The sequence below is a fragment of the Polypterus senegalus genome, chromosome 1, assembly GCF_016835505.1.
Source record: "Polypterus senegalus isolate Bchr_013 chromosome 1, ASM1683550v1, whole genome shotgun sequence".
In the NCBI taxonomy this organism is placed as follows: Eukaryota; Metazoa; Chordata; class Cladistia; order Polypteriformes; family Polypteridae; genus Polypterus; species Polypterus senegalus.
The window spans coordinates 199349931-199377566 of record NC_053154.1 but is presented as its reverse complement, the minus strand read 5'-3'; the positions used below and the strand labels follow the sequence as shown (position 1 = coordinate 199377566).

The following is a 27636-nucleotide window of genomic DNA, read 5'->3' as shown; positions in this document are numbered from 1 at the left end:
AAACAAATTGGCCGGCACAGACTCAACAATGAAGTCAAAACACTGTTTCTCTACTTGTTACTATAGATTTAAAAGTATAATCTAATGACTTGCTTAGTGAAAAATTGGAATAGAAGTTGCTTCACAAGGCTTACTACCGTCTGGACAAAGTTGGCTGGATTGTGAAGGTTACGTTTTTTGATTTCTCTAGTGATATCATCCAGCCATCCAAGCTAAGAAATAAATAAAAAAATAAATAAAAAAAAAAAGCTAAAAGATTTTGCAGGTGTGTGAGCCTATAGTGTCCAAGATAACGGGTAAATTCATGTGAAATCAACGGAGGCATCCCAATTTACAAATTAAAACAAAATTATTCCAGTGATGGAATTCTTTCTGTGGCAGACGTTGTCATGCATGTGCAATATGCATGTGGAAAAAAGATGTAAAATGTTTGTTTCCCCATTTTAACGCCTCATAAATTGGAAAGTTTGATCTCTTTCAGACATTCACCTACAAAGAAATATGAGCAATGCCTATCAAAATCTGAAAGATAGGATATGGTTTAGTGTGGAGATAAAGGCATCTAATATTAAGTAACAATCCTTGAAAGTGTATCTAGCATTAATAGTTCAAAAGTTATTACTTATTGAACATTGCCTTTTTGTTTCACTAGCACTCACTTTTACCGTAAAAGTACAGTGACATTCTCTTTTAAAGCCTCCATATCGCAGAAACTAATGAACATACAAGTGTACAATTTTGCACACTAGTTATTGGGCACAATCACATTTTCAGCCAGTATGAATCAAATCAGAGATGGTCAATCAGGAACATTTCCCAAAATCTGTTGATTTGACATGGATTAACTCTAATGGACAATCTATCCTATGGAGGAAAAAATGTGAATTAAAGGTAAACACACAGATTTATTTATTTGTAGAGTTACGGATTTCCAGATGTATTCATTTACTGATTTCTTCATTTCTGTTTTAAGGAGGGGGGCATCCCTAAACCTTTAAGTCACTATAATCAGTCACAATAATGATGATCTGCGCTCCATTAATTGGCTTGGATGAGAAGAAATGCTAGTTGGCTATCAAACAAAGCTAATGGGCAAAATTTTACAAATGAAGTTGAAAACTGTGCACCAAATGATTATGTTCAATTTTGCTTGAAGAGATTTAGGGAAAATGGCACACCTTAATGTAGAGCTTGATATAGATGTAGGTCCAGCAGTGTTTGATGGACTTCAAAAGGTTGCTAACATGTCCACTTGTAATTTCCTTTTAGAAGCCATTGTGTAACTAGAGAGAAGTGAACAGAACCAGTCAATCAGTTACTTTGTTACTGCCTGGTTTACTAAATGACCAACAGTTTAGAAAAAGGTTTGGGCTGCCAACCTCATTAACATACAGACAAAGAAATCTGTAAATAAATCAATACATCTTTGCGTGAATTCATAAATCTTATTTATTCATTCATTTATTCTACGGATTTATTCTTCAATGCCAAGGATTTATTGATTTCTACCAAAAATTTGTTTATTTCTTTATTTATGCCAAAGATGTATTTAGTCAGTTAGTTTTAAGCCATATTTCGTCCACCATACTATCTGAAAAATGCAGTTTGGGAAGCTCAATTATGGTGCCACTGATGTAATATGAATAACATTGTGGCATCAGAAAGAAAAGTCCTGTTCACCTTGTCAACTATAAATATAAAACCAGATCATGTCACTTGCAGATTAGAATGTTTTGTTCAATGACAAGCTTGACTATTTTACTAACATAGAAAAGCTATATAGTAAATGGTGGAGACTTCTTTCCTTAGGAGACAGCATTTCTTTAATGTAGGCAGTGGCATTCCTTTACATATTCTAAAAAACTGAAATAACTAGTGAGATTTTCTCTGCTGTAGTGTAACAGCACTTCAAGGGAGGCCAACCAAAACATCAAGGTAATTAAGAAGGCAGGATTAGCATTGGGATGAACTCTCCCTGGAGGTAAACGAGAATAAAGGCAAAACTGATGGTCATTATAATAATGCTGCATATTCTCTATATGACAGATTAACATTTGTGTACAAATTATTCAAGGGAGCAATATACCTTTATAATGACTCACTATGAATGTCCTATTATCATCCAAGTTGGATGTATTTCATTTTTATTTGGTGATACTCTTGTGGGTATTGGGGATGGTGGTAATTAATTGTTACAAACATTTGAATTTCTGTAAAAAGTTATTTTTTTTAAAGTGCTATCTATGTGTAATCAGTACACATGTACATTTTGCAAACATTCATAACTGTCTGCAATGTCTTCATATATTGTAAGGTGCTTTCTGTTCCTCATTCCTGTTTAAACTGCTCTTTACAAAGGTCACTTGATGTGTCAATGCTTTTAACAAAGTTCATCATAACAATGTTCATCATAAACATGATCAAAAACAGCGTACCTTTCAATAATTGCCAATAAAAATTCTACAGCAAACCATTATTGTTCAAATCATCCAAGTACATTCCCAAATTAAAAACTATACATTCTAGTGTTTTATTGTGTAAATTGGGGTGGTTTCAGGAGTCCATAAAAAAAAATGACAGTAGTATTATAAAAGACAGACAACGGTTTCATATACTTTGAGCACTAAACAGCAATGTTAATTAGCTAAAAAAAAAATCAAAAAAAAAAATCACTGCCTTCATACCTTGGACCACCAACACATCCCTTTGGCCTACACATTTCAAATGTACTGCAATCTTATTTTGCGGACTCATTTTAGCAATGGAACCAGTTAACCATATTATCAAAGTTTTTTTTTAAAAAGTTTGACAGTGCTTTGCCCTGGGTATGACGTTAAATTGCAACCAGCCCTGCTAGCGGTCCTCCAACTCCAGCCACCGTACAAAAAAACTTCACAAAGCTCTGAGATGACAGAAAGTACTTTTTTTGCTCTCCGCAGGAGTAGCTCTGCTGTAGCCACCCGTAGGTAGGCTGCTCGCATTTTTAAGGGGATTGGGGGAAAGCCCTCTGGAGCCCCATCCCCGAAAGAGTCAAAACCGTTGGAGAGCCAATAGGGTCAGGTCTGTTGGGGATTGGAACTGGTGTGGTGCCGAGGCGTCGCCTGCTGCACGGCAGCACTCGGGGTCCCAATTTGAGGCGGCTCATACAGGTGGGCGCATGGAACGTCTTGTCTCTCTGGCAAGATGATCATCTTCCTCTGCTGTTGGAGGAGCTGCATAAACTCCGCATTTCAGTGGTGGCACTCTCTGAGGCGCGCAAACAGGGGACTGGCCAGATCTCTGTAGGTGGATACAACTTTTATTGGTCTGGTCGGTCTGATGGCTGTCATACTCAGGGAGTAGCTGTTGCTGTACCGGATTGTCTTCTTCCGATGGTGTCCGATGTCTCTCCTTTCAACGAGCGTATTATGGGACTCAGATTACAGCACTACCTGGGTGCCTTGTCTGGCGTCTCAGTGTATGCTCCGACCGGTAAGTGATGTCTAGGCGAGGGAGAAATTTTATTCGCAGCTTCGCTTGGTGGTTGATGGGTGCTCACAAGGTGACACTCCTCTGGTCATGGGTGACTTCAACGCAACCACTGGCACGGACAGACAGTGCTGGCTATGAGGATTGTCTCGGTCCCCATGGGTCTGTTGACTGTGGTGAAAGTGGCTCCATGTTCCTTGACTGCAAAAGGTTGGGGGCTGCGAATTGCTGGATCCTGGTTCCAGTGTCCTGAACCGCATTGTTGGAGATGGTACTCCAATACTGGTGGTGCTGTGAAGGAGATCGATCACATCCTTGTGGGCAGACGTTGGAGGCTCTTGCAAAACTGCAGGGTCTACAGAAGTGCCAGGTTTGTGAATTCTGACCACAGACTCGTTGTTGCTACTCTTAGGATTCAGCTTAGGTCCAGTAGGTTACCACCTACTAGGAAAATGAGCCTGGACTTGGCCAGACTCCAAGACCAGGCTGTTTCTAATGAGTCTGTACACAGTTTGTGTGAGGAACTTTCAGATTTAGGTATGACTGCAGATCCTAATGTGATGTGGGAGACCTTCCATGATAAGACCCTGAAGGTTGTGTTGGCGTTACCGGTGTTCCCAGAAGGAGGTGTTTCATCGAGAAGAGTTGCAGCACACGGCTCAATGGCAAATCTGGTCTGTACCGGGAACTGAGAAGGACGGCTGCGAGGGCTCCGAGGGCAGATAAAGAGGTGTTTGTTAGAGGAATCTGTGAGCAAGTGACACACCATCTGTGGTCTAGCGACCCACGTCCTGCTTACAGAGGACTCGAAGCATTATGCATATCTGAATCTGTTCCATAGAGAGTTGCAGTCAGGGCAGCTGATGGAATGGTCCTTACGGAGGACACTGCAGTTGTGACCCGCTGGGCTGGCTACTTTGAGCAGTTGGTTCAAAGCTGATCTTCGGGCTAGAACGTTGGCTATCTCTGGGTCCACGGTTCTTGAGGTTGATCCTCCAATTAGCTTTGAACCACCCATTGTCACCGAGATTGTACAGGTGGTGAACCAGCCCTGGGGGGAGTGGGGGGTATAAGGCTGCAGGGATCTGTGGTATCCGGGGTGAACTTCTCCAGGCTGGTGGTAATGCTGTCCTCCTATCATTGCAAGCAATCTTTGCTTTCATTTGGGAGACTAGCATCATCCCAACTGACTGGAAAACAGGACTCGTCGTCCCTATCTGGAAAGGGAAGGGTGATTGTCTGGATTGCGGCAACTACAGGGGGATAACACTGGTCTTGGTGCCAGATAAGGTCCTTGCAAGGGTTGTTCTCAATAGGATCCATGATCACTTGGTCACCTACCAGCGACAGGAACAGTCTGGTTTTACACCTAAGAAGTCTACCATGGACTGCATCCATGAGGGGTCTCATGGAGTGCAATCGCAAATATCAGCAGTTTCTTTGCAGCCTTTGTCGATTTTCGCAAAGCATTCGCCTCAGTTGATCGAGCTGCCCTGTGGGACATCCTGAGGGTTTGCGGGATCCCCTCGAGGTTGCTCGATATCATGGCTGGCCTGTACACTGGTACTATGAGTGCTGTGCAGAGTGGAGGCAGGACCTCTGCATTTTTCCCAGTTGATTCTGGGGTTCGTCAGGGGTGTGTTCTTGCTCCTACTCTGTTCAATGCTTGTATGGACTGGGTGTTGGGCAAGGTCGTGGGTTCCAGCGTCTGTGGGACATCTGTTGGTGAAGAAAGGATTAACAGATCTTGACTTTGCTGACGATGCTGTGATCTTCGCAGAGTCACTGAGTGAGGAGTCCGAGTGTCTGGACTTGCGAGTATCCTGGATAAAAACCAAGATCCAGGCCTATAATGACCTCTTGGCCACAGCCATCAGCAGTGTGTCCGTTTGCGGAGAGAGTGTTGACCTTGTTGAGAGGTTTACTTACCTTGGCAGTGACATTCATGTCTCTAGTGACTCTTCCTATGAAGTCAGTAGATGGATTGGGAGAGCATGGGGTGTCATGAGGTCACTGGAAAGGGGTGTGTGGCACTCCCAATATCTATGCAAAAGAACGAAGGTCCAAGTCTTTAGAGTCCTGGTGCTTCCTGTCTTGCTATATGGTTGTGAGACATGGATGCTATCCAGTGACCTCTGATGAAGACTGGACTCCTTTGGTACTGGGTCTCTCCAGAAAATCCTTGGGTACCATTGGTTTGACTTTTGTGTCGAATGAGCGGTTGCACATGGAGTCCCGAATGGGGCACATTACCTGCATTGTCAGGGAGCGTACTATGGCCATGTGGCGCATTTCCTCGAGGGTGATCCGGCTCGCAATATCCTCATTGTTGGGGACCCGAGGTGGCAGGACCAGGCCAAGGGGTCGCCCACATAACAGCTGGCTGTGGCAAATAGAGGGTCATTTCCAGAGGATGGGACTGGACCACATGTCTGCCTGGGGGGTTGCAAACGGGGATCCCGAGTTGTTTCGCTGTGTAGTGGGTGCGGCAATGCACTGTACCAGTGCATGCTCCCCAACTTGACTTGACGGTGCTTTGCCTGCCTCTTTATGATTATATTTGGGTGGTTGGGAAGTTCATTTAAGGTGACAGATTCAGGTGAAAGCTAATATGCTGTTATTAAAATTGCTGTAATTTTTTAATTCTTTGTAATTGTGAGGAAAAATAGTAAGATACTGAGAGTAATGCTGCAATACAGACTAAACATGTAAATGACTTAAAATTAGCTGACCCTCTCAAAGTTTTTTTTCAACTCTAGGACTTTATGAAGAAACAAAGCACAACTAAATAGGTGTTTTTCAGTGCAGCCAGCTCAGTGTCCTACATACAAATCAAGAAATCGAATCAGTCCACTACAGAAGAATGAAAACACAGAGCATTTAACTCGGCTTCTTTATAAGGAAACACTGCTTAGTATTCTAGAGTCATATCACAGGTACAGGAAATTGTCAAATCTGACAACGCAAATGGTATTTGATTAAGACGTGTTGAGTGAAAACCAGTCTACTTTTGACATTCTCCATAGGTTTATAGGTCATAATTGTCAAGTGTTACTTGCATATGCTAATCAACATGGAACATGTAACTTGTATGGGACATTAACTGTCCTGCTTTTAAATAAGCACTTGGTAGAAAAATAACACTATTCCTTTCTGGCTTGTAAGTTTGCATAGTTTCAAAATTACTTTCCTGGATTGTAAGAAGGTGAGCTCAGCTTGGTATCAAACTACTTACTCATATTTGGTAAAAACAAAGACTAGTCAATGTTTTTAAAAAAAAAGCACCAGTAAAATATATACAAAAAAATCTAAAATGTTGTGTAACGCTTTATCCATACCATAATATTTTTATGTCAAAGTAAAATTTTCTGCAGCTTCAAAACATTTAAGCGATTACCATAAAACTGTGAATGGTGAATAAAAATGTTGAATAAAAAGCATGAATGTTATTAATTTAAGAAGTAGAAGATATAATAATGTCCTTCTTTTCAGAGTTAATGAGGTGGGGGCCGCCTTTGACAGATTTTCAAAATGCTTAATTTATCCTTGAACATTTTTTGTAACCTTATATGCATTTTTACTTTTCAAATTTAGGCTTAATACTCTTATTTATTTGTGAGTGCTGATGAAATTGTATTGAGAAATGCACTGGCTGATGGGAGTTGTAGCCCACACTTTGAAGTTGCAGATAAGAGGTGGTGGAGCAAAAAAATATATTAAACAATAGATTATGGCTCACTATAAACACTTCAAAAGATCTGATAATTGTGTATTTCGTTTAATTTATCAACACAGCCATGAATTGGTAGCTATCTGTTCGTCAATATAAAAAGAATGAAACTGAACCTGAATACAAATTAACAAAGGAATCTAAATCCCCTAATTTCTGCATTAATGAAACCCAAAAATATATTTTAGCCTGTTTTTAGCCTTTTATTTAGGAAATCTTGGTCAAGTTTCTTCTAAAGAGGAGTGTAAACAGGACATTGCATGCCCCATGTCTTCAACTATCGCTGCTCAATTCGTAACTCCGTTGAACAACCGACTGTCGAATTTGGTAGCTGTAGGTTTCAGTCAAGAGCAACGGCAAGAGGAAGGCGACATCGAATGAATATGAATTCAATAAAGCATAAACAATGAAAAAAATCAATTCCTAAGTAACAAATTTGGAGCAATTATAAAATAGTAATTTAAAAAATATTAATAAAAAGTGATTACCAAATAAATCTATGCAGGAAATTCACGCATAAAAAATGAGAATTTGTGGCAATTAACAACATTCTGTGGAATACAAGTAACCCCATGCCAAATTTCAAGCTCTGCCAGTGTATGCATCAATGTAAACCCTATCCCAAACATACACATCTTCTAAAGCCATATCCAAAAACAAATAAACTGCCAAAGCTTGTTCTCATATTTGCAAGCAAAATCATTCCGCAGCTTTTAATTGCTTATTGTTATCGCAATCATGTTTGTTACATCTTAATAGAATTAAATAAAAAGAAAGAGGCACAGGTGCAAACAAACCTAGAGGACCAATTGAGAATAACAAAAGAAACAAGATATCTTAAAGATGTGGGAACAAATAGAACTTCCAAAGAAAAAATTGATGTTTACATGCAACATGGAGTGAGTGTACATACAAAGTACACATACAGTAATCCTTTTTGTGATTTTAAATACAAGAGTTCAACATTATCACCACAGTACCATGCCAGTCTTTATATTTCTCATAACATGCATTCATTCATTCGCTCATTTCACACCATAATCAGAACTCCACAGCAACAAGAATAAGCCAGGAATCCACCCTGGATGGAATGCCACTATCTTTAAGACCTTAACGTACAATTGTAAATTATCCTCAGAGTACTTAACCTTACATGCATGGCTTTGAGATGAGGGAGTACCTGTAAATTACACACAGTGAATAAAATTTGAACCTGGCCCCCTGTAGCTTTGTGACAGCAGTGTCAGCTACTATTATTACAATGCTCAATAGGCTGCATTTAAATGTGGTTACAATGATCAAACTTCCAAAAATGCAGCTGTCAATTCAAGAGCTTCACAGACAGTAGAATAAGTTATTCATCAAGGAAATAAACAACAGGTTTACCACTGTTCATCTTTTTCATTTCATTAAAAATTTGTAATATAATTATTGAGTCTGTTCTCAGGTATCAAGGAAATAATGAATAGTTTTGTGTAATATACCTGGAAAATAGATATTTATGTTAATTACTATATAAATAAGCAGGACTAAATAAAGTATACTGTCTTCCAGAACAGTGTTTCTCAACATTTTTGGTGTCACAGCCACACTTTTCCCCCATTTAAGTGTCTTTGCGACCAATAGGTTAGGGATTTTCCAGGGATTCAAATCAAGCACAATACTTTAAGCTGGAGGGGGATTGAGCACGATAGTCAGAGCAGTGACCCACTATGACAAACTTTGCAACCCTCTGTGACCCACTACCAATATAAAAAAAAACAGAACCTCTCGTGCTGTCACTGACCCAGTAAAAGAGAAACATTATGCTAAACGTTAACAGTAAATATAGAAAGCAACGACAAATACAGGGTAAGTCACAGTCAAAATACAGACTGGATGCTAATTCAGAGGACATGATTGCTCACATCATCACACAAGAGCTGTTGCCCAATACCAGAACAGAATACTTTGGACTGCAACAGGAAAAAGTGTTTTGGGGGGGGGTTTGGGGAACTTGTGTAGTAGAAATAACAAACACATGAATGTGCAAACTGCCCACAAAAGACATTTTGTCCATTAAACCAAAGCAAGGTCCCTGTCCCTAGAAGCATAAAATACTAAACAAAGTTCACACTTATTTTGAGGTAATGCATTGTAACTAAAAAGGTTGCTACCTGTTGCCTTATATAGACCATGAGAAAGACCAAGAAAGAAATGTCATGCAATAGCAAGCATAATTCTAAGAAATACAAAAAAAAAAGAATAAAAAAAAAATCCCACTCTAAATGGATCTGTTAGGTTACCATTAAACCATTTTAACACAAGTTTTTCCAAACGCAAAGTTAATTATGTACCAAACTTTCTTTATTTAGCAGCCAAGTTGCTTGATTTGAGTTTACAGGTGAGAGAATAGTCGATTGCTGATATTAGACAAAACAGTCCAATGGCTTTAACTTAGATGTTTGAGATATTCGAGTATTGCTCATTTATCAAAAAATGTACGCCATTTTTAAAATATTAAATACTTTCTTAAGACTTAAATAAACTGAGCTATGTTATTAACAATGACTAATGCCTTTGAAAATTCTCCTTCATCAATTATTTTAATGAATTCTTTTGATGAAAGTTTTTAAATCATTAGTTTGTCACACTGGTCCAAACTAATGAGATCTAGGGTAAAAGAAGAATAAATTCAAACACTCTTCCTCCAAAATATCCTATATGATCTTCTTTAAAGTGTAAATGTTTTCTTTGCAGATTAATTTCAACTAGCATTGGTCAACCAGATTTTTTTAGGCAAATGAACCACAGATTGGAATTCCACATCCTCTAAAAAGCCTAGGTGCAGGTTTTGTACTTGCTCACATTGCTGTCTGTTCAGTAGTTTTTTTAATACTATCAAATTCCACAATCATATTGTAGCTAGCTAGCATTTTATTTGGCCTCACTGGGAAACTTCACTTCTTACAGAAGGACAATAAATAAATAGATAAAAAATATGACTAACAACAAACCCTTCTCTGACACACCAGAATGTCTAACAAAAAAAAAACAAAAAAAAAAACCTTATTGCCATTGGTGCAACACTGACCCTCTGCTGAATAATTTGTTGGCTGAAAGAACCTGGCCTGTCAGAGAAAGGATATGCAGCATTGTTCATAATGTCAGTCAGTTTTGTTTTCATTCCCTCTTTCGCTACTATATCCAGGTGGCACAGTGTGAATCCAATAACTGAGTTTGCCTTTTAAATCAGCTTGTTGATTCAGTGGGCCTCTCTTTAAGTGATGTTATCAGCCCAGTACAACACAGCCTAGAAAACCACACTTGCTCTCACATGAAAGAAGTATAATCTCCCAAGGGGAAAAATGTCTGCTCTGTTCTTTCTTATACAGTTCCTCTGGTTAACAAGTCCAGTCCAGCCTGACATTGATGTGGACCCTCATGCACGCCCACATCCACTCCCTGAATACTGACCAGACAAATGGCAAAACTTAATTACTAGTTGCTTGGTTTTGCTGATGTTAAGTTGTCCCAAGAAACAAAGTTCTCCACCTCTCTCTTAAACTAATTTTCATCTCTCTTAACAATACAACTCACAAGGGCAGAATTATCAGAAAATTTCTGCAAGCAATACAACCTAGTGTTAAGGATACTTTAAGGTGTACAGTTTTAAGGAGACAAGACTGCTCCTAATGGCACCCCTGTGTTGCTCACATACATATCAGAGACACAGTCTGAGTCTCATTAACTACGATCTGTTCGTCAGACAATCCATTCTCCAGGAAACATAGGCTCGCTCATGTCCATATCTCTGATATTACCACTTAAGAAGAAAGGCTGGATGATATTAAATGTAATGAAAGGAAAGGCTGACCTTTTTCTGGATAAAAGGATGATCCCCAAAATTGTCATTGCATTTGCTCACATCATGTACAAATGCATGAAGAACAAAAAGAAAAACTGTCTAATTTTATACATGTATAAAATGCAAAGTTGGCTGATTGACCCCACACCAAAAATATTTTCCATTTAGCTAAAGAGAAGAAATTTAGTATCCACTAAGAAAAGACATTTCGATATTACAAAAATTAAGGGCTAATTTAAAAAAAAACAAACCCCACACACAAAAATATACAATTTAAACACTTTGACTAATTTAATTGAAAATTTGAGGATGTTGCAGAAAATACAAAATAAGCTTCATTTCTTGGGGATATTTGTCATCAATAATGCTCTAGCAAGTGGGAAAATACTACACTGTATCTCCTGAGTCTGCACAGCGCAGACAGTGATCACACAGAGAAATGTGTCAGGCCAGTTTAGGCAAATGAAATGTCTCTGCAGAACTGAAGTGAAATGAGCAAAGAAAACACATTTAGCAAGTGCCTGACATGCTCAAGGGCCATGAGCACAGCCAATTTCACAAAACTGAACTAGTAAGAAAGGTATTTAATACATTACTGTCCAATCCTCTTTATCTTATCTGCAACTCTGTGCAAATGTCAAGGTGGGGACAACAATTAACATCAGGCAGTGTACTGCTGAAGATGATTTCATCAGCTCTCAGAAAGTTTAAAACAAGAGTATCAATAAAGGTGTCATCAAACATAGCAACTGCTGCATTTTTTTCCTTCAACCACTTTAGGATATCAATTTCATTGTCTTTCTGGATTACAATGTTTATCTTAAGAGTAGAATTTCTCAGCCTTTGTGGCCTTGGGACTAGAGGTGTGCGATATTGACAAAAAAGTAATAGATCTTCTGGGACTTTGACAATAATAATAATTAGACAATACTTCCTTTAAAATGTGTTTGTAAAAGTCTTATTGATCCAGCTTGGTCTTGCTAGTAAGATATTATTTGTAACTTACTAATGAAATTTATGGAAACAACAGTTAAGGAAAACAGGTCTTGCTTATTTACTTAAAACTGAAGATAACAAAAAAACATTAAAATCAACAGTCAAAGTATTACTGAGATCAAACAGTGCAAGTATGAGTAAACAATAACTGGCCTACAGGATTTACACAAACATTTGCACTAAGACCAACTTTATTATAATGAGAGCATTTTAAACAGCTACAGTATTTACCCTTAATGTAAACAAGACATGGATCCAAAGGAAATAAAATGCTAATCATAATTGAACTACAGAGCATGAACATTACAGTCAGGATAAATAAATGTGCAGCATACAAGAACAATTCTACTGAGGAAAATACAAGTTGTGTGACAAAAACACCAGTCTGTCCACAGCATCTGGCTTCAGAGCATCATGGTTACTTGTTACATTTCCTCCAGTACTGAAGCCCTCTCAGAAGGGCTGCTTGAGGCAGGGAGGTGAAGGTTCTTGTTCGCAAGTTTTCCCAATTTGTGGAAAACGTACGTCTTGTGTTTTCTACGCCTCGAGTGGATTTACAGTTAGGTCCATAAATATTTGGACAGAGACAACTTTTTCCTAATTTTGGTTCTGTACATTACCACAATGAATTTTAAATGAAACAACTCAGATGCAGTTGAAGTGCAGACTTTCAGCTTTAATTCAGTGGGTTGAACAAAAAGATTGCATAAAATGTGAGGCAACTAAAGCATTTTTTAACACAATCCCTTCATTTCAGGGGCTCAAAAGTAATTGGACAATTGACTCAAAGGCTATTTCATGGGCAGGTGTGGGCAAGTCCGTCGTTATGTCATTAGCAGATAAAAGGCCTGGAGTTGATTTGAGGTGTGGTGCTTGCATGTGGAAGATTTTGCTGTGAACAGACAACATGTGGTCAAAGGAGCTCTCCATGCAGGTGAAAGAAGCCATCTTTAAGCTGCGAAAACAGAAAAACCCATCCGAGAAATTGCTACAATATTACAAGTGGCAAAATCTACAGTTTGGTACATCCTGAGAAAGAAAGCAAGCACTGGTGAACTCAGCAATGCAAAAAGACCTGGATGTCCACGGAAGACAACAGTGGTGGATGATCGCAGAATCATTTCCATGGTGAAGAGAAACCCCTTCACAACAGCCAACCAAGTGAACAACACTCTCCAGGGGGTAGGCGTATCAATATCCAAGTCTACCATAAAGAAAAGACTGCATGAAAGTAAATACAGAGGGTGCACTGCAAGGTGCAAGCCACTCATAAGCCTCAAGAATAGAAAGGCTAGATTGGACTTTGCTAAAGAACATCTAAAAAAGCCAGCACAGTTCTGGAAAAACATTCTTTGGACAGATGAAACCAAGATCAACCTCTACCAGAATGATGGCAAGAAAAAAGTATGGAGAAGGCGTGGAACAGCTCATTATCCAAAGCATACCACATCATCTGTAAAACACGGTGGAGGCAGTGTGATGGCTTGGACATGCATGGTTGCCAGTGGCACTGGGACACTAGTGTTTATTGATGATGTGACACAGGACAGAAGCAGCCGAATGAATTCTGAGGTGTTCAGAGACATACTGTCTGCTCAAATCCAGCTAAATGCAGTCAAATTGATTGGGCGTTTCATGATACAGATGGACAATGACCCAAAACATACAGCCAAAGCAACCCAGGAGTTTATTAAAGCAAAGAAGTGGAAAATTCTTGAATGGCCAAGTCAGTCACCTGATCTTAACCCAATTGAGCATGCATTTCACTTGTTGAAGACTAAACTTCGGACAGAAAGGCCCACAAACAAACAGCAACTGAAAGACGCTGCAGTAAAGGCCTGGCAGAGCATTAAAAAGGAGGAAACCCAGAATCTGGTGATGTCCATGAGTTCAAGACTTCAGGCTGTCATTGCCAGCAAAGGGTTTTCAACCAAGTATTAGAAATTAACATTTTATTTCCAGTTATTTGTCCAATTACTTTTGAGCCCCTGAAATGAAGGGATTGCGTTAAAAAATGCTTTATTTGCTTCACATTTTATGCAATCTTTTTGTTCAACCCACTGAATTGAAGCTGAAAGTCTGCACTTCAACTGCATCTGAGTTGTTTCATTTAAAATTCATTGTGGTAATGTACAGAACCAAAATTAAAAAAGGTTGTCTGTCAAAATATTTATGGACTTAACTGTACATCACTGTACACCCCAGGTATTATCAAGTAACTCATGATCCCTTTTACAATGGCAGTGTGCAGAGACTCACATTCTCTGAATTCCTGTGTTTTTTTTTTTTTTTTTTGTTTTTTTAAATAGCTGCCAAAACACCTTTTTCTTTTTCACCCAACAGTGGTTGATTCAAATGTATACATCAGTTTGAACAGAACAGTTGGGATTTACAGGCAGGCATTGTGTCTCTGTTCTGCTTCACCATTACTTTAACACTGTTATTATTGTACAAACTTTATACACGAGTTGGGGCAGCATGGAGAAGGGCATGAGGGCAGGGATCTATGCGAGAGTTTTAAATTAAAAACCTTGCCCAATGAGGTTGCCTGTATGGTCTTTTGGGAAGTAGGATGTTTGCAAACAGTAGTTTGCAGTTGCCTGGTTTCATCGAAAAAATGCACTGCTGATGATAGGTATGGCCCAGATGTTCGGCTTGACCATAAATCTGTCGTTGGGGCAAAATGTGAAACCTTCTGCAGTTTATGCATCAAGAGTTTGGTAACATGAATCACATCATTTAGGCAAAATTGTCTGACTGGAATACTTTCAGTCAGACAGTATATACCTTGAGTCGACTATTCAAAAGTTGTTTGAAACCATCCCATTCAAATCGCCTGAAATAACACGATATCTTTTGCTATGTAACTGGTGACGGTGTTAATGTCGTGCCATCTGTTGCTTTTCTTGTCATATTGCAACTTTTGCAGAAACCTTGGATGATACAGCTATGCTAGTTTAACTTGTGTTGGTTGCACTGACCATGCACACCTATGCGCTCCTACTTGGGACCCACTTTTACATTTTAAAATTCCTTGACAACCTGCAGACAGCATTGGGGGATTGTGGGGCCATGTTTGGAGATGTGGTTTCTCCCTTCAAGAATCAAGCACTGTTAGGCTGGGTTTATACTTCATGTGATGCATGCTCCTGTGGAAGCTGCTTCCATGCAAGCATTGTACTGTTTATACTTGCACGTGTACTTTACCATAAATCTGGAAGATTCCACCCAGTGGCAGTGCAAGATATCATCACAGTGAGAAAATTTTCAGCTTCACTATGTTGTGAATTGTCTGAAACATCCATTAAATCCCAAGGACACCTTGCCACAATCACTGAGAAGGATGGATGTTTAATGATTAAAACCATTAATCCAGGGGTGCACCCATTCCAGCAGACATTGGGCATGAGGCAGAAACAATCCCTGGACGTGGCATCAGCTCATTGCAAGGTGAATACACTGCACACACATACACAGGAGTCATTTTAGTGGCACTAAGTCCCCAAACCTGCATGTCCTTGGAAGAAAAATTCAGCATACTGTGGAAATCCACCAGGAAAACGTGCAAACTCCAAACAGGGAACACCAGGGATGGGACTCCCTGCGAGGCAGCAGTGCTACTGCTCCACCACTGCACCACCCCCACATGTGTAATTATTAACGGTATTCAATATTTAAATAAAGTTAACAATTTACCTGTAAAATGTAATACACATACTTTAATTCATATCACCATGAAAGTGACATCAAGTATAAATCTAAGGATTCCATGTGCAGAGAGCTGGAATATCAAACATTTAAATGTGTTCATGTGTGGCGTTGCTGCTTGCCGCTGCTGTCAGTTGAGGAGGAAGCCCCAGGAGCTTGTAGCAATTAACAACTAGGATGGTTTTAAGATGAAATTTACGATAGTCTACTTCAACGATAAAGTATGAGATTAAAGTGGACATTGAGATTAAAGCTGAAATTTCCATTTTAAATCACAAAATAGACCTTTTCACTGTGTCCCTAATTTTTTCTCTCTGTGGCTGAAATATGCTGGTGTACATTTTGATGCTGTTGTGAAGGTGCAAAAAAAAGATTGCACCGAAGATGGTATGTGAGACTTTTAAAATGTATTGTCTCATTACTTTAGGGAATATGTGATGCTTGAATATGAAAGCAGCACGAATGCATTTGTACATCTGCATTTTGTTTCACCATGTCAAACCATTCATTAAACATCAAAGCACGCAAATTGATCCTGCAGGATCTGCAAAGCGGCTTTCTCCACATGTTGATAGTAAACAGAGACTTTGACATCATGTTCTGACGTGATCGCGCTGCGCTCCCTGACTTTTTGCTGGTACTGCAACTTGCACACACATCATATTTAATTTCTGAGGACGTGCTCAAAGGACGCATCAAATGAAAACTAGGAACACGTGGCAGCCATGATGCATGCACATACGCATTATGAGCGTTAAATATAAACCGGCCCTTAGAAACAGGGAAAACAAATATCATGCAGCTTTGTAAATAGCTTCAGAGAAACAGGACTGTGTCACAAATGATAATAAATCTGAGATAAAAAAAAAAAAAAAGTAGTGCAATCAGTTTTTTTAATTCAGTGCATAGCCTTGGGTTTTTGTTTTTGAAAAAGTAAACACTGTTGCCCCCCCTGCATTTTATCATTAAGTTTGTAATACTATTCAGCAATCAGCTTTGAGTGCAGAATGGTAACAAGTACATCAAGTATATAGAAGAATATATCTAGTTAAATGACAGGTGAAATAAACCAAGAAAACTGGGTACTGACTGAGAAACAGATCAAAACAAAAACCTATAGCCAATGCAGGCCCACCAGAATCAGTTATGTAAACTCTTATAGACTTACAGTATTTTAAAAATATGAGGCATGTACGAATAAATATCAAATATTTTCTTTTTAAGTTAATTAAAAGGGGACTGGATAGAACAATTAAAGAAAGCAATGGTATAAACAGGGGTGAATGTAAGCTGCAAATTTAAAGTGGGACATATCTCTGTATAATTGACTAACATGATAAGCTAATGTTTTCATTTAATTATGGTGGTATTTTGAATACCACAACACTATTTTTAGAATATAGAAAAAAAGTGTTACAAACAGGTTGCTGACACACAGTCACTCAAACTACAGCTTCCCAATACAGATCTATGTAAAACTGCTTTTGTTTCATATCCTACTGGTCTTACAAGTGCAGTTTTGCAAAATATGTTGTGCACACTATATTATTCTCCTTTATCACCAGACAAACAAGGGAGAGCAGTCCCTTTCCCAAGAACATTCAAATGATTTTGACTAGCATAAGAGGAGGAAATTTATCGCAATCTGTGAGTGATCATTGCACTAGATGGTAAGCATAAAGGCAAAACAGTATTGTTTTTTGACGATTTTGCCCTTAATAAATTCCTATACATTATAAACCACATAAAAGACCACTTTATTTAAAAAGAACATTCCTACATGCAAAGATGGACCTTAATTTTTTCATAGTGATTTTCATCTCATAAGACTGAAGACCCAGTGTTTTTCCTGCTTTGTGCTAATAAACATAGGAAACCAGCATATGTACAATATATACAGACATACAATATTACAGAATGACTTTGTAAACTGGCAAAAATGACCTACACCAGGTGTGAAAGGCTTGTGTTTAACTTCTTTTAAAATATTGTTAAAATTCAAAACAGTATTGAAGGTGAGAATCTTAGACATGTACCAGTCTTAACCTTAAGCTGCAGAGTGTGCAATAACACAGCACACTACAATTTAATAATTTCCGTACACTGTTTAGATCAAAACAGGAAAGGTTCCAATTAGTCATAATTTTTACTTTCATAACCCCAATTGTGTAACTATACATAATTTCCTATTTCCAGATACTTGAAGATCTCCTTTTAGACTTCACCTTATTCAGAAGGCATTTCTCTCAGCAGGATTGTTTTTCTGTATTTACAACAGTCCTATAACCACTTACATAACGCACCCTGGCTATCTGCCTCTTCCAGTTTTATCATTCCCTTCACCACTCACAGTCCAACAGATTTAAGGAATGTTAAAATATCAAGATAAATATAAATCCTTAATATACAAATTTAATAATAAAAAAGAAAAATGACTGCCCGTGACAGCTGTTGATGGCTAATGATTGTACACTAAAGCCACAAAAGGTGGCAAAGTTTGATTTTAGCTTTGTTACCATTAACACCACTTGCTATCATCAGGTTACTACAACTGGTACTGGAAATATCTGCTTGATTGGATTTAGTTCTGTAACTAACCAATCTTGACTTAGTAACACCTCAATAGAGCGCAATCAATGATTGGTTTCAAACTATCATATTGGTGACAGGCCTATAGTGCTCAAGATATAGAACTCTGGACATGTTTTATTAAAGTTAGCCTTAGTTATATTTTGATCTGTGCAACATTTTTGTATGAAATGAACTGAAAAATAGAAATTCTTCTCTGCTACAATGTACGAAAGTATTCAATAGCGGCATTTAGCAGGAAATTTAAATCACAGCAAAGACATTAGTAATAATGGATGCTATACACTGTTTTAAAAAAAATACAGAGGGCAAAAAGAAAACTCAAGCCCTTGACTAAACAGCAAAATAAACTTAGCACAAAAGTAATTATTCCTTCAATACACAGACAACTATGAAAATTAAAATTTAAAATGTATTTCTAATAGGGCTGGGCAAGTTAACGTGTTATCGCCCTAACACATTAATGGCAACAATTTTATCACACATTAACACAGTTTTTGTTGTTATTATTTTGAAAGCCTATTCTCACTAGCGATCGATAGAGATCAGTGATCATCTTGATACAGTGCTGTTCGATATGCGTTTGCGAGAAGGAAAGTTAGCTTTGTTGATTAGACCTTGATTCCCTGTGCATGCAAGAGCAGCAAAGAGCAAACTGCTTCTAAAATGGCATGTGGAGAGATAGCAAAATGAATGCTCAAAGCAAAATAATCCATGGATGACTTTTTTCTATTATCGTTGAACCAGACTGATTTGTCGGACTCCGATTTTGATGCAAGTGATCTGGAGATGTAGATCAAAAACGAAAGTGAGGTACCGGTATCAGCTGATCGATCCCTGAACACGTTAGTGTAGCTGATGCACCTATGGCAACGTTCGCCTGGGAGGACAGACAATGACAGGAGGTACAAACCATACTGCATCTCACTGCAACTGCCACCCCTGCGCACCTGTCTCACAAAGACAGTCAGGCAGCCAACTAACTGTGCATTCCTACTGGCCGTCGAGCAAGCATCTGCGCAGCTGCTCTGCCGCAAATTGCAAGTAGGTGCCGACAGCAGGCACAACAGGCAGCAGCAGACTCCTTATGCTGATTTATGTGTGAAACCATTGCTTTGTGTGCTTTTCAGAAAACTGAGTTTTTTGGAAAACACATTAGCCCCCAAAGAGTTGCTGCTGAACATAGACCGTGTATGCTGCTCCTTGAAAAAAGAAAAAATGTTTCTGTTGGTATTTATTCAGATTAAAAAGAAAACAGATTTAGAAATGTTAACTTGTTGTTGCTTGGAAGGTGCCCGTAATAATGATGTGATTGTGGCACTGGACTCAGAGGGTAACTTGTTTTTCCATAAAAAACTGGATAAAATGTTAATGCCCTGGCAGTGGCAAATAGCTTGGTTTTATATTTGATTTGATTACATTAATGTTTAAGTTGAGATTTACATGAAATAGTTTAAACTGCTATGTAAAGAGAATAACTGCTGTAAAAATCACCAAGTGTTTGCAAACCAAACACAGGCCATATAGTACTTTTGAGTTCATTATTGAATTTTGCACATAATTGTTTGTTGTGATTGTCTGCTATTAATCTTGATTACAAATTTGAATCGCTGCCCAGCACTAATTTCTAAATGAGTGCTAAGAAAGGTCCGATAAACAAAAAATGTAATTACCAAATAGACAGACTGATTAACAGATAAAATCAATCAATCCTTCATTCCAAGAGAGAAGGATGAATTAAATCAATTATGATAACAGTTCCTAGGCAGGAATTAACCCTGGATAAGGCATCAGTCCATCACATTGTCCACACTCCCAGTGTGCCAGTTTAAGATCTGAGAATTCACTTAACCTGTATCTTTGCTAGTACCGGAGGAAAACACAAGAACTCGGTGAAACTCACATTTGGACTCTGCATGCAAGAACTGTAACACAGCAGGCCCAGCCACCCTTAAATAAAAGTTATATTTTTATTGTACACCAACAAAAAAACCAGCAGACACTGGGGCAAACTATTGTGAATACTGTACAGAATAAGCTATTTCAGCATCATTTTTAATTGCATGATCATTAGAAAGCAACAGATTAAATAATGAAGCTATTTAAGAAAATACGAGAGAAAATTTAAGCAAAAACCACAAAATCGCATTACTTGTTAAACTGCTGTAAATCGACTGGCAATGTTTGTACAATGAGGGCATATACAGCTAAATAATACCATGGGTGAATGAAACAGCCCAGATAAAAAGAGGAATTCTCTAAATTGATAATATGTACCACCCCTTAACTAAACATTTCCAAACGCTACACATCTATATCTTTAAATTTTCATCCAAAATTCGTAAAAACGACCAAAAGCTATAGAAACAGGCGTACTTAAGTAAAGCAATATGAGAGCCACATGTCAGTTTTGAGACAACTGAAGCCTCTGGTCGATTGCCAATGACTGCCATGACGCACACACAAAAAGAACTGTAAAACAACAAAATAACAAGGGTTGATGGGACTGTTACTAAAAAAAAAGTACAGTCCAACAGAACACACTGCTCTTGACAGTCGGAGAGGCCTACAATTACAACTGAAATGGCAAAGGTGCGAGCTGCTAATTTAAACCCCTATTAACCATGTTTCTAATGCCTGACTTAAGCATTCACCATAACTATAAAATTCTACAACAAATACAGAATAGGAAAGCGTGTGAATTCCAGACGTAATGTGGCGTGTTAGTAATAATCTATTATTCAGCTTTACCCATCGCCATATGATGGCGATCCTCATAGCCACGCAAGCAATTCGTTCTCACAACGATTATCAATTACCAAAAAAGCCAAAACCAGCCATTCTTACGATGTGCCCCAAAGAGATTCCCCTCTCCTCGCCCCCTAACCGGACTACTGGGTGCAAGACCAATACAAATATGCCATTTACGAAATCTGGTATTTTGTTTTGCCCGTTTTATTTTAAACAGGCCTGATCTAAATAGAATACAGTCTCTTAAAGTGGAAATCGGCATTTCTATTATTACAAACGACTCCGGCTTAAATCCTAACTCCCTTTCTTCTTGTTGGAATAAATAAAACCCCCAAAAATCTGTCTTAACTCTATTAGCCGGGTGTGCATAAGCACGAGCCTGTTGGCCCAATCCCCCCTGTGTATCGTGCGCGTCGGGCTCTTGTAATTCAATAAACATGTGTTTTTGTTGTTACCTGTGGAGTTGCCGGGGCCCGCCGCTGTCGCCATCTTGCCCCGTGAGGCCTCGCTCCCTTTGATTTTGCTTTTCTCCCGCTTTGTGTTGTTTTTTTTATTTTTCTGCCGCTTGTTTTCACTCTTCGTCTGCCGCCGTGCGACCACCTATATCCTGTCGGTTTATTTTCAGATCCAAATGAATTTAACCACAGTCCAAAACACAAAGCAAGCTAAATCCTGGCCCCTTATTAGACGGCTGTTTAAAAATAAAAAAACACGCGTCGTTCTTCTCATTCGGCCTTTTTTTCTCCGAGCTTTTCTTTGGCCCAAAGAGGCGGACTGAGACCCTTCGCGACCTTCCTTCCCCGTCGGTCTCCTCGTGAGTGAGAATGACAATAGGCAATGTGGTACTTCCCGGCTTAGCGAAGCGACTCAGGGTGCGTCTAGGGGGTTGCTAGACGATTACAGCTGGCAGTCGTTGGGGGAAGCGTGGCCACGACCTTTTCATGGTTAGGCATAGCTGACAGGTAGGGACTGTCAGCATTATGACTGGTTGCCTTTCTTCGTATTTGTGATCGCCGCTACGTTTATTGTTAGCAGTTTCCCGGAACACAGCCTGGAGGGGCTGGAGACCAATGCTATAGTGCCTCCCTTTGCTCCGCCTATTTTCACTTTCTGACTGACGCCAGTCTGCCTATCGAAATTATCGTGGAGCAGCCGCCGTACTTCTTAATTAGACCTAGGATAAAAATACACACTGTGAGTAAGAAACATAACGTCTGTGCTTTTCTTTGGCACACACTCCTGCTATACTTTAAGTTTGACTTTACACTTTTTTTGAAAGCCAAATTAAGACTATGATTATTCAGGAATACCGCTTGCCTACCTAAGTTGCGCGTTCTAGTTAATTTTAAAACAAGATGGTGTTCGTTTTTGGCAGAGGTGCAGTTTTGAATAGCTTTACTGTTATTCGTTCATTTATAGGCAGCTCCGTGCTTCATGATTTCTGTATTTTTCCACTGTGAGACGCAAATGAGCAGACCTGACACTGGCCTCCAGACGCATCAGAATGTTTGATAGGTTGTGTTTCAGAAGTACGTCTTCCTTACTTTCAAAATCAGACGGAATTTATTCTTAAGTATCCCATTTAATTTATGACTTTGTGATTTCTACATTCCCATTACAACCAGCAAATCCGCTTTTTGGTTTCGTCTACTCTTTCCACTGTAGCTTTAAATTTACGAACATGGGCTGTGTTGTGGCAAGAAGTAGCCCTTAGGTGCTAATCGATACTTTTATATGGTCGTTTATATTTTAGCGACACTTTGATTTTTTTACATTACAATGGGAAGTCAAACAAAATTACACCTTTTATTGGCTAACTAAAAAGATTACAATCTATCTGCAAGCTTGCCGAGGCAGTTCCTGCCACTTCTTCAAGCAAGATGTAAACCAATGCATTTTTTACATTGAAAAGACAGTGGTGCAATTTGGGAAGGGGGCGCACACTAGGTAGTCACAACCATAGTTAATCCATACTTTTTCTTTTTGAAAATTTTGAATTTTTTCTTCTCATGATTAATTTATTCATATTTCATCTGCTGATTTGCGCAAGACTAGTTTGACACTATTTAAAAAGTTACATACGCAAGTGTACTAGTGCCATCTACCGTAAGGAGGGAGGATACTTCTTATGCAAACATCCATTTGAAACTGTTCCAGTACGTACAGACAGGGTAGGCACCTGGAACGAACCTTATAGCTTCGTCGTTGGAGAGAATGGTCTCCATGAATCTGTATGTGTTTCAATGCGCATACGGTAAGAAAACTGACTGATGTAAGAGAATCGCTTCTACTGACCGCATTTTCCACACATACTATAAGAAAAAGTGACTGAATCAAGTAGTCTTGCTTGTTTATGTAGACAGCTGTTTACGCGGAAACAGCAGAGGGAACGGCTTGAACCAAACAGGCTCGAGTCTGTAAACATTTATTTCAATAGCATATCTTTATACAAAACTTGTAGCCTAAAGTGCTTTACAAGATGTTAATGAAATCGTTACAAAGAAAACCACATAAGAGACCACAAAAAATCCACTTTAAGAAATCATGTAGTTCAGCACATTTGTATTGGAACGCTTGTGTTTTTTCCAAAAGAAAATTTCCTTGCAATATAGCTGAATGTGGCTATACTGTGGCAGTTTACAATTTATAAATATTGTACGTTGGAGAATATAAACTGCTCAAAAAAATTAAAGGAACACTTTGAAAACACATCAGATCTCAATGGGAAAAAGAAATCCCCCTGGATATCTATACTGATATAGACTGGGTAATGTGGTAGGAACGAAAGGATGCCACATTGTTTGATGGAAATGAAAATGATCAACCTACAGAGCCCTGAATTCAAAAACACCCCAAAAATCAGAGTGAAAAAATTATGTGGCAGGCTAGTCCATTTTGCCAAAATTTAATTGCAGCAACTCAAAATTGTACGCAGCACTTTGTATGGCCCCTGTGTTCTTGTATACATGCCTGACAACATCGGTGCATGCTTCTAATGAGATGACAGATGGTGTTGTGGGGGATCTCCTCCCAGATCTGGACCAGGGCATCACTGAGCTCCTGGACAGTCTGAGGTGCAACCTGGTGGCATTGGATGGACCAAAACATAATGTCCCAGAGGTGTTCTATTGGATTTAGGTCAGGAAAGTGTGGTGGCCAGTCAATGGTATCAATTCCTTCATCCTCCAGGAACTGCCTGCATACTCTCACCACATGAGGCCAGGAATTGTCGTGCACCAGGAGCCACTGTACCAGCATAGGGTCTGACAATGGGTCCAAGGATTTCATCCTAATACCAAATGGCAGCCAAGGTGCCTTTGTCAAGCCTGTAGCGGTCTGTGTGACCCTCCATGGATATGCCTCCCCAGACAATCATTAACCCACCACCAAACTGCTCATGCTGAATGATGTTACAGGCAGCATAATGTTCTCCATGGCTTCTCCAGACCCTTTCACTTCTGTCACGTGCTCAGGGTGAACCTGCTCTCATCTGTAAAAAGCACAGGGCACCAGTGGTGCATCTGCCAATTCTGGTATTCTTTGGCGAATGCCAATTGAGCTGCATGCTGCTGGGCAGTGAGCTCAGGGCCCATTAGAGGACATGGGGCCCTTGGGTCACCCTCATGAAGTCTTTCTGGTTGTTTGGTCAGAGACATTCACACCAGTGGCCTGCTGGAGGTCATTTTGTAGGGTTCTGGCAGTGCTCATCCTGTTCCTCCTTGCCCAAAGGAGCAGATACTGGTCCTGCTGATGGGTTATGGACCTTCTATGGCCCTCTCCAGCTCTCCTAGAGTAACTGCTTGTCTCCTAGAATCTCCTCCATGCCCTTGAGACTGTGCAGGGAGACACAGCAAACCTTCTGGCAATGACACATATTGATGTGCCATCCTGGAGAAGTTGGACTACCTGTGCAACCTCTGTAGGGTCCAGGTATCGCCTCATGCTACCAGTAGTGACACTGACTGTAGCCAAATGCAAAACTAGTGAAGAAACAGTCAGAAAAGATGAGGAGGGAAAAATGTCAGTGGCCTCCACCTGTTAAACCATTCCTGTTTTGGGGGTCATCTCATTGTTGCCCCTCTAGTGCATCTGTTGTTAATTTCATTAACACCACAGCAGCTGAAACTGATTAACAACCCCCTCTGCTACTTAACTGACCAGATTAATATCCCAGAAGTTTCATTGACTTTATGCTATACTCTGATTAAAAAGTGTTCCTTTAATTCTTTTGAGCAGTATATATATCATATATATTATATATCCATCCATCCATTATCTAACCCGCTATATCCTAACTACAGGGTCACGGGGGTCTGCTGGAGCCAATCCCAGCCAACACAGGGCGCAAGGCAGGAAACAAACCCCGGGCCGTGCGCCAGCCCACCGTAGATGTATTCTATACTGTATATATAATCTTAATTTGTCATTGAAATAAGTAGGGTAAAGTGAGACTTTATGTGAAACTCATTTTATGTTTCATCTTTGGCATCATTCAAGACATTTATTAAATCTTTGTCCTTTTTGCTTTGTCTATGTTGTCTTTTACATCAGAATGTAAGAAAAACATGTAGCAGAACAGATTATTTAACTCAAAATGGATCATCAACTTGTAGTCACCTAATGCTTTCAGATTATTGTCAAGCAGACATTTAATGGTCCACAAGAAAATGCCAACAACTACACTACCTGGCAACTTGTTTTATACTGTATATAGGATCTACGGTTCTCATCTCATTTTCTGAAAACATTTCTCTTCGTAAGGTTTTTGGTGGCAGCAGGCCAAACAAATCAGCCCAGACTTCCCCTGACATTAGCTACAGATTCCAGCTCTTCCTGGGGAATTTCTAGGCGTTCCCAAGCGAGCTAAGACATATAATCTCTCCAGTGTGTCCTGGGTCTGCCGCAGGGTCTCAGGCCAAAGGGATTAACATTTGTGTGAAACCTTCAGCTTCATCTTTACGTCCCATGTTGTGATCAAAGAATTGTTTTAAAATTTATAGTTGGTACCCTCCTTTCTCACTCTTCAATAATTTTAAACAGTTATATCATGTCATCTTTAAGTATGTATTTGTGTAAGGTGAAAAGATTATAAAAGGTTTTCTTATAGCTGGGACTGTTGACTTATAATTAAATAGCTTTTTCTCTGGACTATTTCTTATGCTTCTATGTCCATAATGAAATACTAAGACCAAAACTGTACACTGTGTTCCAGATGTTTCTTCAAAAGTAGTGTATATAGTTTAAGCATAGCCATTCTTGACACAAAGTCCCCATTGCACTCCATACCCTAACATATACATCCAACTACAAATGTAATTGTGTCATTATAGTTAATGCTTCCTGTATATAAAATGTTTATTTATATTAGCTTCATTTGTTACATATTTTAGGTAAATTTTATGTATTTCATCTTGTATTCCTTTAAAACATCATACTGTCAATATTTAATTTTGTAGCAAGTCTCTTGTCACATAAACTATCATAGTTTATTATCAGCTCCATGCATTAATGCATGTCAAAATATGTTCCAAACAAAGTTTATATGCTGACATAGTTCACTGTTTGTAGAGTAATTTGTGCTAATATTTCCATCATGTTTATTCAGATGTGCTTTTATTTTTCCTCCAGCGCAATGCATTTATTATTTATGCAATTGTTAGATATATAGGAAGTTACAAAAACTGCAGCTAATTATGCTCCATGCTGCATTTTCTAGTGACTGTTGCTTTCAGGCCTTCCACCTTCATTCTCCACCTGTACTTCTATTTACCTAAAAAATTTCAAGAAGCAGGCAGGATAAGGTTCCCCACATATTCAGATACCTGCTTGTGGATGGTTTTGAATTATTTGAAAGTAAATAATGAAAATGGCATGTTCGTCTAAAACTGAGAAAACAGTCACTTGACAAATGTTAAAGTTTGCATAATTCATTTTAAAGGTATAATATAAAATTACAAGTTAAGCACAAATGTCATTAGACAGACCAGGAAATCTGCAGAGACAAGATAATTTAAAATCTTAACTAGTTATGTCATACCTAATGTTTCTGTTTAGATACATTCACACTCTCTTTGTAAAATGTTTGGACTCTTTAAATTCCTGGTAGCTTTTTTATACCTCATTACCTTCATAATGTTTTAGCAAAACTATGCAGTCATTAGAAAGAAGTATATAATAGAGTATTTCTAATTATTACATGTCTAGTAAAAGATAAACCATGATGTTGTATACATTACCTCTGCTGTAGTAGAATTCTTCTTATAACCCAACATGTAAATACTTACTTTAGCTGTGACCAAAGATCTGTTAAGATTTTGCTTCACTGGAAATACTTAATAATACCTTTTTGAAAGAAAAAGAGCCTGGCTAATAAGTTCAACAAAAGCAAAACAGAAATTAAAGAGAAACCCATCCTACTAGCATCCACTATCTCTACTCTCACCCAGTCCTATGTTAAGAAAAGAGATAAATAAAGTCTGTGTCTGTACAGCTATGTTAGAGGACCACAGCCCCATCATCAGGCCAAAAAATGAAAAGCCAGAGGATC

At 38.8% G+C, this 27636-nt stretch overlaps 1 protein-coding gene across 1 annotated transcript in view; it reads right to left on the bottom strand.

The window, feature by feature from the left end:
* The window catches only part of LOC120541011 (phosphatidylinositol 4-phosphate 5-kinase type-1 beta-like), a 153568-nt gene extending 131390 nt beyond the window's left edge, over positions 1 to 22178 (bottom strand). The window contains exon 1 of the mRNA XM_039772279.1: positions 21545 to 22178. Within this exon, the coding sequence (XP_039628213.1) occupies positions 21545 to 21578 (34 nt within the window). The 5' untranslated portion in view covers positions 21579 to 22178. The remainder of the gene's footprint in view (positions 1 to 21544) is intronic.
* Between the last annotated feature and the right edge of the window lie 5458 nt (positions 22179 to 27636).